This window comes from Corvus moneduloides, chromosome 6 (assembly GCF_009650955.1).
Source record: "Corvus moneduloides isolate bCorMon1 chromosome 6, bCorMon1.pri, whole genome shotgun sequence".
Classification (NCBI taxonomy): Eukaryota; Metazoa; Chordata; class Aves; order Passeriformes; family Corvidae; genus Corvus; species Corvus moneduloides.
In genome coordinates this window covers 5,663,736-5,681,436 of record NC_045481.1, presented here as the reverse complement: position 1 = coordinate 5,681,436, position 17,701 = coordinate 5,663,736, and the positions used below count along the sequence as shown (strand labels likewise).

The 17,701-nt window shown below is 47.4% G+C and overlaps 3 protein-coding genes across 7 annotated transcripts in view; 1 reads left to right on the top strand and 2 right to left on the bottom strand.

The window, feature by feature from the left end:
• SLC38A6 (solute carrier family 38 member 6) overlaps positions 1 to 344 on the bottom strand; it is a 38,141-nt gene extending 37,797 nt beyond the window's left edge. Inside the window, exon 1 of the mRNA XM_032112623.1 lies at positions 156 to 344. Coding sequence (XP_031968514.1) covers positions 156 to 308 — 153 coding nt within the window. The 5' untranslated portion in view covers positions 309 to 344. The remainder of the gene's footprint in view (positions 1 to 155) is intronic.
• Positions 345 to 498: 154 nt separating this feature from the next.
• TRMT5 (tRNA methyltransferase 5) lies at positions 499 to 6,646 on the top strand. Of its 3 annotated transcripts, none has more exons than XM_032112622.1 (6): positions 499 to 558; positions 2,114 to 2,763; positions 3,058 to 3,182; positions 4,650 to 4,901; positions 5,060 to 5,304; positions 6,354 to 6,440. In XM_032112622.1, exons 1-5 carry the CDS (start codon positions 554 to 556, stop codon positions 5,297 to 5,299), a joined length of 1,272 nt encoding a protein of 423 aa, XP_031968513.1. In that variant the 5' UTR covers positions 499 to 553; the 3' UTR covers positions 5,300 to 5,304; positions 6,354 to 6,440. The 3 variants fall into 3 exon arrangements, with proteins under 3 accessions (XP_031968513.1, XP_031968511.1, XP_031968512.1); XM_032112621.1 differs by adding an exon at positions 667 to 1,130 and having other exon boundaries at positions 501 to 558; positions 4,650 to 5,304; positions 6,354 to 6,646; XM_032112620.1 differs by having other exon boundaries at positions 4,650 to 5,304; positions 6,354 to 6,646.
• Positions 6,647 to 8,646: 2,000 nt separating this feature from the next.
• MNAT1 (MNAT1 component of CDK activating kinase) overlaps positions 8,647 to 17,701 on the bottom strand; it is a 120,618-nt gene continuing 111,563 nt past the window's right edge. For 2 of the 3 annotated variants that reach the window (XM_032112626.1, XM_032112625.1), the window contains exon 8: positions 8,647 to 9,890. In XM_032112626.1, the coding sequence (XP_031968517.1) occupies positions 9,770 to 9,890 (121 nt within the window). In that variant the 3' untranslated portion in view covers positions 8,647 to 9,769. The remainder of the gene's footprint in view (positions 9,891 to 17,701) is intronic. The other variant, XR_004240861.1, reaches the window with a different exon arrangement.

Below are 17,701 nucleotides of genomic sequence, written 5' to 3'. Positions count from 1 at the left end.
CCAGAGGCTCACTCGCCCCCCTCCAGGTGACTCCCCCCGCCCCGGCGCTGTCAGCCCGGTCCCGCCCGACCTTTGAGCCTGCGCTCCCCGAGCTTCTCCCAGCACCCAGCGCAGCCCCTTCAGGGCGCTCCCTCCCCCCCGCCCCTCACACGCACGCTGCCCAGCGGCGGCGGCAGCAGCGGGGTGGTTTCCCCGTCGTCCTCCTCCTCCTCCTCGTCCTCCTCCCGCCGCTCGCGGGCGGATAGGTAGCAGCCGCGGGTGGGAAGGGGCCGGACCCGGCCGGACCCCGAAGGCGGCGTCGCCGCCATAGCCCCCGCGCCCGCCGAGCGCCTCTGAGGGGAGCGCCGGGGGCGGGGCCAAGCGGGAGAGCGGCCGCTTTGTGGGCGTGGCCCCGGCGGGGGCGGAGCCATTGCGCCCCGGGCCCGCCCCGCCGAGGGCGCACCGAGGGGCGGGGCCGCTTTGGGGGCGTGGCCTCCGCCCCGGGCCCTCCGCCCCGCGCCCGCCCCCCCGGCGCAGCGGCGATGACGCGCGCGCGCTGCGCGCGGGGCCCGGCATGAGGTGAGGGCGGGGGCGGCGGGCGCTGAGCGGGGGCAGCGAATTCCCTGAGGGGAGAGCGGGATAAATGGGGATCGTGGGGTTGAGGAAAAGGATGGTGTCTCTCCGTAGGCGCCTTGGAAGGCGGTTGCCGTGGTCTCCAGCCAAACCCAGCGCTGCGGGCGGCTTTATCTTACGGGCTTAATCCAGTACCGAGAAGCGACAGGATGAGAGGACACAGCCTCAAGATACGCCAGGGGAGGCTTAGGTTGGACATTAGGAAGAATTTCTTCACAGAAAGCGTGATCAGACATTGGAACCATTGTCCAGGAAAGTGGTGACGTCACTGTCCTGGAGGTGTTTAAGGAAAGATTGGGCGAGGCAGCCGGTGCCGTGGTGGTATTCGGCCACAGTTCGACTGGATCATCCCAGAGGTCTTTTCCAACCTAATCGATTCTCTGATTCTGAGAATCTCGCAACCCGTTTCCATCCCCAGGAAAACGCTCCAGGAAAAGCACGGGGATGCTCAGGCCTCTGGATGAGGGATTTCTCCTGTGCAGCAGACGTGAGGAATGCAGTGTGTCTTTCTGAAGGAGGTGTGCTCTGCCAAAACGCTGGCTTAGGGAAGTGGGCTGCCTGGGAGATGTAGGGAATCTCAGCGAGGAGCTGGGATTTGGGGGGGAGAGGGGATGGGAGCAGGAGCAGCTTTGCCAGAGTTTGGGCACAGCAGGTTTGTGAAGGAGAGAACACAGAGCCTGTTGTTAGCCTGGAGAGGGGCAAGGCTGAGGGAGGCAGGCAAGAGAACCAGTTCCCTTTCAGAGCCTCTCTCTCAAAACAAGCTTCCCAAAAAGTCAGGAGAAATGCCAGCCTCCAGCATCAGCTACATCATTGGTTCCTGCCTTGGAGCAGCCAGTGGCAAGGCAGAGAATTGGGCCCTTTTGGTTTGTCTCTAGTGGAGGAAACCATTTAGAGAAGTGTAAAGCCTCTTTTCAGGTTCTCATCCCATGGATGAACCGGGGCTCAGTGGCAGGAACAGACATTACTAATGGTCCTCTGGGGAACATTGCATTTAATGAATGACCTTTCTGGCATGCATCTCATGGTGCAAAGATCTTACAGAGCTTGTAACCCCTTACACCGGGGCATGGCAGGCAGAAATCACCAAAGAGTGATCATGACCACTGTTGCTAATAATTGTTTTCTAGCAACGACTGCTTGGTAACAAATTTTACCAGACACAGGAGGGATCCAACGGTAGGATCAAGACAGTAGAAATCTTTCCATTTGGCTTACTGGGATTAATATCACATTTATTAGAACAAAGAGAGGTCATTGTTTTTTGGCAGGAGGGGATTATCTCGCCACTTGAAGTCAGTTAACATTTCAGTCTAAAAGTACATTTGCAAAATAACAGAAATTTGCAGTATATATTTCATAATAAAGAGCTTTACTAAACTATTGTGGATTGTTTGGTACAGATGGAAATTCTGGTTAAAGAGAACAGCAAATCCATGTGATTTGCAGCCTTTTAAATGGAATGATTACATAATGTCTATAAAATGAATAATTTCTCTTCTAGGACTTTGTGGAGATTGGGATACTGTGCCAGACTACTGAAAACTAATCATTTTAGGACAGCTGCATCAAATACATCATTTCCAGCAGTTTGGATGCTATTGGCACAACATTCTGGCAGAATACCTGGGCTCTTTGTAGTAGTTAAAAAAAATACTTTCTTCACAATGCCTGAAACCGTGGAGAATAAAACTAATCCAGAACTGTATTTGCCACATCCTGGAGTGCGTGGGATGATAGTGCTCAACAGAGAGGCTTTCAAAAGGACAGTGGTTGTTCCAGCTCTTAAAGTCAAGAAAGAAATTGTGAGTAGTGTGCTGAAGTCCCTAAAACAATCAGTACTGCAGCGTCCCAGCCTCAAGCGGGTGGTGGAGGATCCAGAGGATGAGGACAGTAGGTTTGTTATCCTGGATCCTCATAAAATACCCGAATTCTCATTAGGAGAGTCAGAGCAACAGGTCCTGAAACAGCTCAGTGTCCATCCTGAGGTGTCCAAGTACCACCTGGAGCTGACTTATGAGAATTTCAAGTCAGAGGAGATCCTGCGAGCCGTCCTTCCTGAAGGTCAAGATGTCACCTCTGGATTCAGCCGTGTTGGCCACATTGCTCATTTGAATCTCAGGGATCACCAGCTGCCCTACAGACACTTGATTGGTAGGTGAAACAGCTCCTCCCAGGCAGGTGTTTGTGTCATTTGTGTATTGTTAATGAGATATGTACTGAGGGGCACAGTTCTCTCACAGTGTGGTGCTCTCACCGCACTGAGCCCTGGGCCAGGGTGAAGTGTGTGCCTTAGAAAGGTCACAGCTGCAGCCCTGGGTCGTTAGAGGGAGGGTGTTCCAGCACACACTCACTTTTGTTAATTCAGCTGTAAACAGCAGGTTTGTTGTTGTAGAACATTAAAAGGTCCTGGTCCCTTAATGAGAATTATCTCTTACTCTCTTTCAGGCCAGGTTATAATGGACAAGAATCCAGGAATCACCTGTGTAGTGAATAAAACCAGTATTATTGACAGCACATACAGGAATTTTGAAATGGAAGTGCTTGCTGGAGAGAACAACCTGGTAACCAAGGTACAGGGCTTTCCCCCTGGTATTTTAAATTTAATGTGCTAAAACCCAAAGGCATCTTCTGGAGAGATGTGATGTAGGGATGCTGCTGAGACCATTCCTTTGCACAGTGCCCTTCCTGACATCTGTCTGAGCCTAATGGTTGGCTGTTACTTCTGAATTCCTTTCCTTGGCAGATCCTGGTCTGCCAAGGGCAAACTTAGCCATAGGGATCAGGAAGACATGTATTCTTCCAAGTTCACAGCCTAGATTTAATGATGTGGATTTGATGTAAGAAAATGCAGTTTCCTAATTTGGCCAAGCCTTGTTCAGTGGCTAGTACAGAAAGCAAGAATGTGGTTTTCAATCTCACCAACTTTGCAACTTAGGCAACATTTTGCCTTTGCCTTTTTCCTTTCCTGTCAGCAGCAAGACAAACCTCATGTCTCCTCTGCTCCGACATTTATCAGGTGTAATCACTGTGGAACTGCCAAGTGTTCTTCACATAGGGTTTCTTGTCTGTAGCTGGAAACTTGGCCACTGCTTCCACAAAAATATTTTCTCTTATCTGTTAGCAGCTTTATACTTTCAAAAGAGAAAACATGAGATTACCAAATAAAAAGGTTGAATAGCTTGATGGAACATCCTGTTCCTGCAGAGAGAAGGCAGTTGGATTGTCAAGGCAGCAGTGACAATTGAATATTATGCAGATGGTGTCACCACACACCTGCACGCCATGGAGCTGCACCCAGCAGTGCAGAGACACCTCAGGGTGTTCCTTGCTTGTGGTGGTGTGGATCCCACATTACTGTACTTTGGAATCAGACAGTTCCATGTGCTGGTGCAAAGAGAGTATTATCTTGCATCCCATTCTCATCTGAATAAATACTGTTCCTTTTCAGGTCTGTTCTTAAGATAGTGGTCATCCCAAAGCTTGGGTTTGGATCAGTTTCCAGACTCTGTCACCTTGGGAGATGAAATACAGTATTTTTCAAGCTGCAGAACTGGCTCCCAGTGGCTTTAAATTTGGCTGACAGTTCCTGTTCTTGGGCCTATCATTCTCAGACGCTTATTTACTGTGTGCACTCTGCAAAGGAGGGCTTGAGGCATCTTTCCAAGGTCTGCTTTCAATAAAGGAGTTGTCAGCCATCCACAAAGCTCTTGAAAACCCTCAGGTTTTTTTTAGGGTCATTTTAAGTTGCTGCTTTATTTCCACCTGGTGATTGAGACCTGCATAAAGCTAGCCATTGGGATTGACACTGGGGACATGCTGTTTGTGATGAGTTGATCTGTTGATTTAAGATCTGTTTATTTGATTGCTTAGTTGATCTGTTTATTTAAGATCCATGAGTGCTACCAGTGGGGCAACGCTGATGTAAATGTTATCTTTAGATAAGGCACCTTGGTTTTCGGTTGTCTTAATTACTGATAATGCTTAAATCTGCTTGGCATTTGAACACAGAGGCTTAAGCAAATGTTTTGGACTTTCAGGTCAAAGAAAATAACATTGCCTATGAACTGGACTTTTCCAAAGTCTACTGGAACCCGCGCCTGTCCACGGAGCACGGCCGCATAGTGGAGCTGCTGAAGCCCGGCGATGTCCTCTTCGACGTCTTCGCTGGGATCGGACCTTTCGCCATCCCAGCAGCCAGGAGAAAGTGCCGCGTGTTCGCCAACGACCTCAACCCCGAGTCCTACACCTGGCTCCTGCACAACTGCAAGCTCAACAAAGTGGACACCAAGGTAAAAGCGTTCAACATGGACGGCAGGGACTTCCTGCGGGGGCCGGTGAGGGAGGAGCTCAGCAAAGAGCTCCCGCTCCTGAAAGAAGAACAGAAAACCGCTTTCCACATAGTGATGAATTTGCCAGCTCTGGCTGTGGAATTTCTGGATGTTTTCAGGCATCTCTTGGTCGGGGAGCCCTGCAGCCCTGCTGGCCTTCCCACTGTGCACTGCTACGGGTTCTCCAAACACAGCAACCCCACCAGAGACATTCAGGAGCGAGCGGAAGCTTCACTGGGAACCTCCTTGGCTGGACGCTGTTCCACGTTCCTGGTCAGGAATGTGGCGCCCAACAAGGAGATGCTGTGCCTCAGTTTCCAGATCCCAGCAGATGTGCTCTACAAGAGGCCCTGCCCTGATGAAGGTAAGGAACAAGACTCCCATGAGGAAGTGGGATCTCAGGCTGCACCTTGTGCTGCCTCAGGCTGGTCCCACCTGGTCACCCCGTGGGCCACTCCAGGCGTGTGACAGCGGTGTGGATGTAGCGCTGAGCGCAGAGGTGGCCGGCAGGACCAAGCGCCTGCACATGTGCAGCAGCTGCAGGGCTTCCTCATTCTTGGTAACAGCAGCCTGATCCTCTGATCCCAGCATGAGCCTCCCCAGAAAAATGGTGGACTGGACAGGATCACCCCACAGGCCATAAACCAGATCTTTATGCCTCAGGTTGTGCACTGGGGGAGGATGGGGACTCAGTGATCCCTGTGGGCCCTCCAGTGCAGGATACTCAGTGGCTCTGTGATCTAATGCCAAGTACCTGTCTCTGTTAGCTCAGTACTTCAGAACTGGAGCTGCATTTTTGCCCAGATCAGTGCACTTCCAAGGGACTGGTCCCAGCTCTGACCTTCTCCTTATGCTGACACAGACTCAGTGAGGTCTGGAGTCACTACATCAGCAGAATCAGGTTCTGTACCCGAGTGAATATAATTGAGACATAGATACCCTTAGAGATCTTCAATGCTGAATTTGGTTGTTTTGTGAGGGTTTTTTTTGTTTATAGTTGTTCATTTGTTCTTGAAGTACTTGTAGAAACTGGTTGGTTTCAGTGATCTTGGGCTTTGCACTACATGACAAAGGGGGCAGAGGAAGGCTCTCAGTCTGCAGTTACATGAACTGGAGGAAAGGAGGTTTTTATAAAGCTTTAATTCCATGAAACTTACTTTTATGCTGTTGTTGGGTAGCACTGAAATGTAGGTCAAAATACACCTCCCTACAGGTTTTTTGAAAGACTTTTTTGGCATTCAATAAAGACCCCCCATTACTGCTGTAACATTTTCATTTGTGACTGTTAATCCTTATTTTAACTCTCATCTCTTCCTGTTAAATCCCTTGACAGAGCTCCCTGTTCCAGAGCTTGTGGTTAGGTCAGTCTGTTTACTGTACATTAAATAACTTACTTTTTCTAACCTTTTCCAGCAAAACCAGCCTCGAAACGTCTGTGTACCAGCCAAGATTCTTCTGAAGAGAAGTTACTGAGTTGAAGACCAGAGCTATGGTGACTACCTGAGTTTGTGTAAAGGATATTTAGGTTTTACCCCGTGAGTTACTGGGAGCATACCTGTGTTCCCGTCGAGTTGCAGCTTTCCTTTGGGAGCCTTGCTTCCTGCAGTCTCCTTTTCTTCTCATTGTAGGATCGACTGAAATTGTTGTTACTACAAAAAATTAAAACTCTGCTCTTTTATAATAAATGTGTTTTGGTACTTCCCTGCTCTCCATTGTTCCACGCCCTGTGCTAATTCAGGGGCATGGCCTGGGGTAGTTTTCTGCTGTGGCATTTTGATAACTTGCAAGTTGCGGGGAGAACAGATTTTTATGTCTTGTCAGGTCTAGAAAGGTGACTTATATAACCCCTGCCCTGGATTCTCCCTGACAGATGTTTTGGGTTCAGAATATTGGATTATGGTTAGCAGATGCACAAACAGCTCTTGTGTAAGCAAGGTAACCTTTCAAAAGCTTAACCTGAGATACCAAAAGGGCCAAATAGCCCGTATCCTGAGGTTTTGAGTAAAAAATGCTTTTTAACACCAAGATTTAGTTAGGGATTAGTTGACTCCTAACTTTGTGTTTGTCCATGGTTAGAGCCAGAAAGACTTTAATGCCTTTTGCACATTTACAGAAGAAGTTCATGCTTGCATTTCAGTTCTAGGCTGAAACCAGCACCTGAAAAACAGTTCTGTCCTCCTGAAACCGTGTCCTCCTGTGGCTTTTGTGCCTCTGCCCTCCCCCGGCTCTCCCCACCTCGGCCTGCTCCCCTGCTGCAGTCCCTGGATGATCTTTCTGGCTGCCTGCTTGGATTCTGCAGGGATTTAAAAAGCCTCTGCCTTTGATTTCCTTTTCCTACCCATCCAAACTATTGTTGGGCAATGTCAACCACAAATAGTTTATTTGGCCAGAGAACTCGGCTCGCCCTCAGAGTTTCAGATATTTTCCCTCAGCCCAAGCTCCAAGCTCACGCCCAGCAACCAGATGTCTGTCACCCTCCTGGCCCTGCTGCTGTGGCTCCAGCCCTGAGCCTGCAGCCCGCTGCATGTTTGGTTCTCACCCAAACACCGCCAAGGGCCACGGATTTGTTTTGTTCGTGGCTCCATGTGATGGCCTTTCCTTCCCTTGGCTGCACAGCTGCTGTTTGGAGCAAGCCCTGGCAGCCTGGCTCCTGCAGGATCACATTTATCCATCCCCAGGGAGGCCATCATGACTCACCCGTGTATCTGACTCCTCCCTGGCCCGCGCTGCAGCCCGAGCGTTCCTGCACGGGCCTTTAACACCGAGTCCCCGCGGCTCCAACCTGTGCGTGCTCTGCTCCCGGGCGCTGCTGCTGGGATCCTGCCCCGGCCTCGCTGCTGCTCCGCTGCCTCTCACGTTTCCTGACAGCACTGCTGCTCCCCAGCTGCTGCCCTCTGGCTTTCCATAAACATCTGAAAGTGGCTCCTGTTCTTCAGAGCTCTCCACAAACACTGCTGGAGCAATAAGGCCCTCCACCGCTCTGGAATGATGCAGCCACCCTGGGATCTCTGCCTGACACAGACTGCAAGTCCCTGTGACTCCACATTGCCTCAGAGCCTGGATTTAGGGCTTGGCACCACTGCACCAACAGAAACCAAGCTTTGATCATCATTTTTTGGTCAAGCCTATAAACTACATAACTCTGATTTTCACTAAAGCATCCCAGAGCAGGGAAGGATTTGAGCTGGTAAAAGTTTTGTTCCCTTAAGGACTGAATGCTAGTGTTACTCCAGCAGCATAACTTTAGATGCCAGTTTAGCAGATACGTCACTCCACTCATAACCAGGGGGTTTCCAGCTTTCTGTGCAGCTGCCAATTCTGTGTACAAGAAATGAAATGATAAATAATAGCCAAGCTACACACAAGTTCATAAGTGTATTGAAATTATAAATATTAATATGCATCTGCATGTTAATATGCATTAGGTCATTAAGGCATGTCCTGGAGCTTTACAAACTGAATATAAACAGATCATGGGTGAGGTGCATCTTTGCTAGTCTGGGTGAGCCTGGGAGAGGGGAGAGAAGAAAAGGGAGAAAGGAGAGGAAGGGAGGGAAGGGAAGGATCTGATCATTTCCTCACCTCTGCCTTCCGTAACATTCCTTGTCAGCAGCTGTTCTGGGCACAACCAACAGGATTTCAAAGGGCAATGGAAATTTTGCCAAGTCCCCCCATTTTCTTTAATAAGAAAGCACCAAGTCTGGAGTAGATCTCATTCTTCTCTTTATTACAGCATAGAAAAAATACATCCATCTAGTGCGCTCCTCAGAGCAGGATTCAACAGCTGTGAGCAGGTGGCCTATAAAACGTGGTCCAAGGTCACTGTCCTGAGCAGCTTCCCATCTCCTTAAGTTTATACAGCTCATGGCAAAGTCCATCCTGCCATGGGAAGCCCATCTCTACTGCAGTTGGTCAACGTTCCATTACGAGGAGCAAGGAAGGAATACAAAAAGTAGCAGATCACGTGCCAGGGATCATCCCCAAAGCCAAGGGAAGTTTCCACCTAAAGAAGCTCCTGAGTTGATGACAGAAAAGTTGCAAATGGAGATAAACAGGAGAAAACAAACATACAAAAGCAAAACAAACAAACAAACCCCAAAAGGGAACCCCACAATTCTGACTGCTTCAGTGAGTTCACCTTGTATTGAGGCTTCTTAGATTGCTTCTAGAGCACCTCAGCCAAAAGAGCTTGAGCTAAAGATTTGTTTTCCAGGCAAAGGTAAGAACCAAGTGACACACAGAGGAAGGATCCCACACAAGAGTTGTGTCAGCGTATTTCCAGAGTTTCTCATCTCATCCAGCTGGCAGGAGGAAAAACCCACTTGCCTAAACTGGGGAAACGAGTTTTATGGGAAGAAAATGTAGGCTTGAATATTGACACTAAATGTTATAATCAAAATGGCATTTAAATGCTTGTGCAAATAAAACTCTGCAATAAGAGTAAAACCACAAACTTTAATAAAGTCTGGCTTTATTTTAAAAAAGTTTACAAGTGTATTTCTTTAAGCCTCAAACGTACACAGCTGAGTTATTCACATCTTCCATTAGATGTGGCTTATTTCTTCAGCCTCCCTCAGCAAAGTGCCACATGACTAACGAGTTTCCCCCTCCACAAGAATGTATCTACCATTTTACAAAGCTCTCGTGCAGACAGGGTTTGTTTTTTCCCTTTAACACTTAAACACAGCTGGTTTTGCACCAGAGGAGTGCACAGAGCAGTGAGCGCAGCCCGGCTGGTGCAGATGGCAGCAACCCTGCCCCACCTTTGCTGGCTTGGGTCGCTCCTCGCCCCGCTGGGTGTCCCTTGGTCACAGGCCGGCGCTCCCTGGCTAACTGGGGTGCCAGAAGAGCCCGCTGAAAGCGTCCTGCAGGGCGCGGTGACAAGCCAGGGAGGACGTGTAGCCCCCGGCCAGGTCCTGTGGAGAGGCGGCTCGAACGTGGGTGAGGTACCTGCAGCAAAGAGCGGCGTTATTTCAGAGCAGAGCAAACACACCAAACACCCCTGTAGTTCACAGCACAGCGAGGTTGAGGCTGCTTTTGGAAAAAGCAAGGAGATGGAGCTGCCCACTGCCCGCTGAACACATCAGGATAAAACTTCTGTGAGTTAAAGCAATGATGCACCTTCAACCAGGCTGCCCCAGCCAGCGCTCTGGGACAGCGGGAGGTGGCACAGGGTTAAGGGCACCCAGGGGTTTGTGTTCCCTGTGCTCTCTCTGGGGGATGCCTCATTTCCCCACTCCCATCGGTCCTGCCAAGAAAAGGACACCACCAGAAGCTTTCCTGCACTCCCACAGAAACAGGAGAGTTTCAGCTCTGCCACTTAACGCCAGACACTCCCCCAAGTTGACTGTGCCAGTTGGTCTGAGGACCACAGGGCTGAGCTTCCTGCCCTTAGCTTACCTGTGCCTGGAGCCCACTGACCCTGGGAATTAGATCTGTGGGAGGCTGCCATCACTTTGGCTGACAAAGGCCCTAAACTTCCCCACTAATTAAGCATCATCACCCATTTGCAGAGCCATCTAATAGTACCCCAAACCTCCCAGACCGTTGAGTTGACATGGAAACAAGAGTTGACATGGAAGCAGGAGTTGATGTGGAAACACAAACCCCGCTGCCTGTGCTGGCACTGCCACTCTTGGCTCCCCGTGGCTCCTTCCAAGGGCTCCACCCCAGCCACACATGCTGAGAGCTCCTGTTAAAGGATGGCTTCATTCCACACTGTAACCCTACAGCTCTTGCACCCCACGAGAGAGGTACAAGACAGATTCTCCACTAGTTTTGCACCAAAACCCCATCAAATAGACGGACCCACAGCCCAGCAGGACCAGCATGACGACCCTCTCCAATCTCGACCACCAGACACAACCCCATAAACAAGAAGCGCTTTCCACAGGAGCAACGCTTCAGCCGCTGTTTTGATTCCTCACTTGGTACATGTTGCTCCTGGGAAGGTTGAGTCATTCCACCTCTGGCTTGGCAATCCAAGCATAAACTTGCAAAACGCACACAGCCTTTTATAATGTTATCCCGAGAAACCTAAAACAGCTGCACTTTTGGCAGGAAAATACAGGACCACCAGTAAAATATCCAGAACAGTTGCATCTTTTAATTTATGACTGTACACTGTTTCCATAAAGAGTATATAAAACAGGTCAGATTTTATAGGTAAGACATAATAAACAGTCATACCCATTGATGCCGTAAAAGCATAGAAAAAGAGATTACTGAGAAATGATTAATTACAGTTTTAAAAACTGTATTTCTTGCACCTAATAACCACAATGCACAGACATGAGCAATGTCTCTGAGGCATTCTTGGTGAGATGCTGAAGGTGAGACTGAATTTGCATCCTGTGACTGAGTTGAGGTGCTTTGTACCAAGTTGTGAGAGAGTCTGGCCCTCACTGCCAGACTCTGGTTCCCATCAGCACAGACACAGGCAGGGGAGCACAAAATAATAATAAAATAAACCTTTTTAATAGTGCTCAGTCCAAAAGAATCTACAAACACAGCAAGAAAGCTGGTCCCATCTCTTAATTTGCAAGGGGAGGTGGTTTGCAGAGAGCTCCTGGTTTGTGGCAGAACACATTTTATGGGTTTTAATTTTTTTTTTAACATTCTTGCTACTTGTCCCTTAATATTTTAAGAGGAAGATCTCATCCTTCCCAAAGGACTTTTAAAACTGCTGTGGGAAACAGGAGCTCCTTTCCACAGCTAGGAACGATGGGCACTGACAACAACAAATAATTTCCTTCAAAATGCTGGTGTGAAACTACCTCAACCCTCCAAACCAGAGAGTCTTATAAAAATCAATTCCCATCTTGGATTTCACTTCTATCATATTTATTTCATTGCACAACTTCATTTTCCCCTCATGCATGAAACAGTCCAGTGAAAACGGGATTATTTTACATTTCAATATTAACATAGGTTGGTTGTGTCTTTCTCATTACTTTTCTTATCTTCTCTCACTTACATATCACTGAAAGGAGAAAAATAGAGTCTATTGTTTCCCTTTTCCTGGGACATCTGAAATTGGAGCACTAGTTTCATAAGACAACCTGACTTCCAGTCACTGCAGCACTTGTAGTTAATTGGGAGATGATCTCTGAAGCAATACAAAATCATTGCCAAAAAGGCTCCCATCGACTTCTACTGCACAACCTGCCCTAATTCTCCTTACTCCTGTGAAACAAGCACGGCCCGCTGCTGGCTGTCAAGTGAGGCCTTTATTTTCTTGTTAAGTATCTGAACTTACTGCTCTTGACCCATTTAATTACTGTGGTACACCAGGCAATTGCAAAGAATCTGCCACGCTGAAGCCACACAATGAGAAGCGAATGTTTTGCCGGCTTTTCCACACCAGTCCCCATCTGTGCTGCCTGATTCCAGCCATCCCCTCCACAGGAGAATCTCTCTGAACTGGATTCCTGGGGTTTCTGGCAGAGGTCAGCACATCTTTTCATGTACACCTTTACAGCAGCAGCAGGAAGAAGCGCTTGCCAAGTTTTATTTCCAAAAAGCCGAGCTCCGTTAGGTCTTGGGACCTGGAGGTAATTGCTCTCACTAGTTAGCAAATTCCAGCACACTGGGTCTGTTTTTCATAGGTTTATTTTAAGTACCTGTAAATCTTATAAGCAGAAACCAGGAAAAAGAGGTTTGCTTTTTCTGGTGCACGGTTTTTTAATGTAACTTGTTTTTACTGAGGGCAGACTAAACTCTGAAGTTAAAAAAAGCCTGCACTATTATTTTTGAGCAGGGCTAAATGGCTGTGTGTTCCCTGCCCCACCATTTCACACCTCCCATTCCCAGCAATGCCTATGCTCTGCTTCAGGCTCTGCCCAAACAAGCCCCCTTTCCTTGGCTGCAGCCTTTGGATGTTGATCTTCCCCATTAACCTTTCACGTCAGTTAAAACACGTCGTATTTTGTTCTTCATGAGCCTTGGGGGGCTCATTCCTGACCTTCAGTTTCTCATCACCGTGGAGGGGGTGGGAGGGAAAGGTGGGGGGGGGGGGAAAAGCCTCCTGTTTTCAAGGAAAGAGGTGTAATTCACACTTGGTGTGGAGGCTCAGAATCAAGCTGGTCATTCCTGGGAGGGGGTTTTCTTCATGCTTTCTCTTTTCCCAAGGCTGTGACACAATCCTTCACCACGACTGTGGAGAGCAACGTGGGCTCAGCGTGGCAGCGGCTGTGACTCCCTGTGCCTTCCCAGCACAGCCCAGGAGCCCCAGCCCCCTGGCACTGCTGCTGCTGAGAGCCAGAGGACCCAACAGCAGCTCAGCAACACCCAGGGCCACTGGCAAACATCCCCTCACTGCTCAGCAGGGTGGTCTTGCTTCAGAGAAGTTCGGGAAAGATGTCAGAAACAATCAAAGATGATGGAGAAAGGGCACAATCAAACCTGGCTAAACCAAACACCAACCAAAATGCAAACTGAAAATCCCCCAAACAAAAAGAACCAAACATCCAACCAACAAGCCCAAACCACCCCGCAGTATGTCCCTTCACCCACCCAACTGAAAGTACCAGTGCTAGGGATTATTTCACACAATCTTCCCTGGTACCCAAGATAAATACACTCCTCCCAGGGGTGTTTCTGCAGATGCACCACTTAGAGATACATATGGAATAACTGTGTATTTGGCACACAGATTTTTTTTACCTATTAGGTATTTTATGGGAGTGAAGAAAAGAAAAATCATTCACAAGTTGTTTGACGAGGGAAAAAAAAGAAATCATTTAATTCTATTCCACAGAATGATTTACTACTCATCTGATTATCTGCAATATCCAAGACAGAAAGTAATGGGGCAGACATTAGATCTGGGAAATTTTCCAGATTCATCATTTAAATAATAAATAGTGGTTGCATAAAGCAAGCAAAATACTCCAGTCTGGAAAACTGTGTGAAGCATTAGCAAGGCAGTAGCATAGGCTGCTGCATTCCTGAGCCTTTCTGGAGACAGCATTTTCATTAGATTTACCAATCCCTAGGATGAGCTATTGCTGCATTACCCAGAGTGAGCTTGCAGAGTCTGGGTCTTGTCAGAGGAGAGAGGCACATAAGGAACTGGACTGTGTCTGGCCTGGCTTCTGCTGAGGAATGTGTGGCCTGGGTTACTCTCTAGTCCCTGAGCAGGTACAAACTGAGCTCCTCTGCTCAGCTCTGTTTTCCTTTGAACCAGTCAGCTCTACCACAGTCAGTCTGTGCAGCCAAACAGAATCTGTTTATAAAATGAGCCGAGTTCATTGCTGTTCTCCATTAAATAGCCCCAGGAAAGGCATTTGGGAACAGGCCTTCACTGGGTGTTACTCAGATATGTTGTGGTTCTCCATCTCTCAGAGTCTAATATGGCCAAGGCAGGGCAAAAACACAAGGCACAAAGCTGGTACTCAAAGAAATCCAGAACAGCAATTCATCCTTCCACAGAGTAGCTAGAAACCTGATCCTCAAATTAAAAAAAAACAAACAAACAAACAAACAACAACAAGAAACCCCCCAGTCTTTTAAGCATTTTAGCAGACACTATTTGGGCACTATGATTGTGTTCAGATGTTAACAGACCCACCACCTATGACTGGTGTCAGAAGCTCCTGCTGAACCCCAGCCAACACAGCCTGTTCCAACACAGAACTCAAGTTTAACACAGCCACGAGCTCAGCAAGGGCTCCTCACGAGCCCAACCCAATCCCTCCTTGCCCAAGGTCACACTGCCAGCCCTGATGGCAGCCAGGCACCTGCCAGCAGCCACTCCTCTCCCCCACCCTTCAGACCACACAGACAAAATGGGAGAAAATCCATTTAATAGATGCAATCACTGAAGGAGTTCTGTTATTTGTTTGGGATTTTTTTCAACGCTTCTCTGTACCCAGTTGCAGCAATCAGTATGGATGTGAAAACAGGGCTAAGCATGACGAGGTACAAATATGACAGATCCCAAGGCAGAGAGAAAAAGAATACATTTTCACCCAGATTATGGCACCTTATGGATGGAACACAGCCCACAGTGCAGGGGTACAAGGAAAAGTCACTCTAAATACCACAACGAAGTCTTGGCTACTAAAAAATCCTGCCAAAGACAAGTGATCCAGCACAGACATCACCTCTGCAGCCCCAACAATCCCACCTGCAGACAGAAGTGCTGTGCACATTCAGCTTAGCTAACCAGGCTGGTTTGTTATTATTAATAACCCTGTTTAGCTGTGCTGCCTTCTGAGGGCTTAGTGAGCAGAAATCCCTCACTGAGGTGTCAGATGAATGCCAGACCCTTTTCCATGCCACAAACCTGCTCAGCCCATTTCACTCAGCCATGCCCCAGGAACCTGCCGCAGAACCATCGCTTACTCATGGCAATTCTGATTTCCAGCAAGGAAAAGTTACTGCCTTCATCTTGCAATAAATTCTGCAAAAGCAGATGCCTTCTGACTCTAATGGATCTCTTTTTGTTACAGTTAAGGATTAAGAAAAATCAAAACTGAGAGTCTCAGCTCCTATTAGGTTTCCTAAGTGAAAAACTCTGTTCTACCAGAAATAAACTTTCCCAGTAGAAAAGACAGGAAACGCCCCAGCCCAGCAAATCAATAGAAGAAATATAGGACTCCTAGTGATTCTTTTTAACCTCCTCCATCTGCTTTTTCTAAATAGCAATTTGTTTCAAACACTGTCACAGTGTCTTAGGGCAGGAGTGTGTCAACTGCGTGTGGTGAAACAAAGTACTTTAAAATTAAAACAAAACAGGTCTGCCACAGCACACCTCAGCTAGGATGGAACAGCACAGAGCTCTGCTACCAGACACTGAAAGAGGCAAAAAAAAAGCCTTGAAAAGTGATATTAGCTATAAAACAGCTGTCGCTGGTAAAGCCAGCTCTGACTCCAAAGGCAGAAATTAGTGATGAGTTATTCCCCCCTCTTTTCCTCCATCCTCTTCTCCCTTAAAATGTCCTTTATATAAAGGGCAAACTTTTTGGATCCTGGAAGCCCACAGCCACCAGTGACCTGCTGCAACAGTGACCCAGCAGCACCCTGGGGCTCAGTGCTCCCTCCCAGTCAGCTACTGCAGTGACCAATAAAGGAATCTCTGAGGGTTTAACATAAAAAAGGAAGTATTTTTATTTGATGTTTCACATAAACTGTTTCCTCTTTAATGGTGAAACACATTCATGACCTGTAAGATATATCTAATGGCCCATCTCAGTGAGTTTATTACAGATTACCTGTGAACTGGTGAGGGCAGTTATGAACCCTGGAGTAGAAAAACCTTTAAATGCAAAGACACAAAGTCACGGAAGCCCTCTCGGGGTGGGGAAAAGAACAGGATCAGATTTTCCCATACTACTTTCCCTGAAAGCTTCCTCTTTTTGTGATGAAATCCAGAGTCCAGAGAGCAAACACTTCCACTGAAAAGCTAATATACCAGGGAGTGGAATGGGGGGAAATTTCCCAATGACAGCTATCTCAAAATACACTTCAGTACTCCTCATAAAAAACCCAACTCTTCTACTGGCAAAAAAAGAATTTTAAAGCAAGAGAAGTTTTAGAGAGCACCCAGTTCTCCAGCATTTTTCCAGCACTGCAATTCTACTGCTGCCCTGGTTTTTAAATAGATGTGAGACCAGACTCAGGTACTTGCATCTATTTAACACATAAATATTTGCTTTTGGAGTAACTGAGAAGCCAGTGCTGTTGCCTTGAGGTAAGATGAAAAGCGAAAGAGAAATTGAGATCAAAGGAAAAGGAGAAATGCCTTCTGCCCCCCAGAAACTGATATAATTTTAAAAGAAGTGGATGTTTTAAAGTGTAAAGACAGGAAACTAACGATGAAAAAGGTTTTATAGAATAAAGGAAGCTTTGTATTCCTCTGCCCTGATATGCATTTTGCACATTTCCTCTGCTGCAGGCTGGATGCAGCCCTGGGGCAGGACCTGCAGGCACTGCCAAAAAAATTAGGTTTGGACAATTCCAGTCCCACTGCAGGGCCCTACCCAAGAAGGCACCAACTTGATACAACTATTTCATGTAGAGAAGTCTGTGAACTCCAAGTACTATGGACTGCAGACTTTGAGACTGTCAATTTAAAGCCCTGCAGACTGTAGATATAAAAACTACTTTGAAATGGGACATAAACCCCTTAAATGGTGCAAGCTGACCTATTCCCATCTTCAAAGGGAACTGTAAATCCAATTACACCTGGAGATGTTACAAATGTTAACAAGTTAAATGAACCTCTTCTTTTCACTGAGGAGTTATCCAAGCTAGAGGTTCACATTCGACAAGAATTCCCATGTGTAAATCCAGTGCATGTTTAAGAAATACATTTTGCCCCCCACATGAGTCCACAATTCATAGTGGGTATCTGCATATTCCTTTTGATTATAATAAAATACTACATTTAATCAGCTTCTCTTAGCATTTGATCAGGCAGCATCACTTCAGACAAGGTGTAACAGTTCCAACCTTAGAAAATGTAAATACCAGTGCAAGAGAACAGCCACTGTTGTCTTTGGAGCACTTGGTGATTCTGAGCTAATGTGGAAATCTTGAACACAGCTTCGAAAGTTAAAGTGATGACAGAGATCATCTTGTGTTGTTGGGTTTTTTTCAGTAGAAAAGAAAAACAAACAGCCCTGAAGCTGCTAAAGTACATCACAACCCCACTAAGGAACACATAGAGAAAGGAGGCAGATCCTCAGCTGGTCTAAGGCAACATGGGTTATAGGTTTCTGTGCCATTGCAGAGCGGATCCAAGACAATGATTATCT

Excerpts from the sequence above, each read along its gene's own strand:
- TRMT5 (XM_032112620.1), top strand. Across the intron at positions 3,183-4,649 it reads AGAACAACCTGGTAACCAAG|GTCAAAGAAAATAACATTGC; the intron begins GTACAGGGCTTT and ends TTGGACTTTCAG. Across the intron at positions 5,305-6,353 it reads GAGGCCCTGCCCTGATGAAG|CAAAACCAGCCTCGAAACGT; the intron begins GTAAGGAACAAG and ends AACCTTTTCCAG.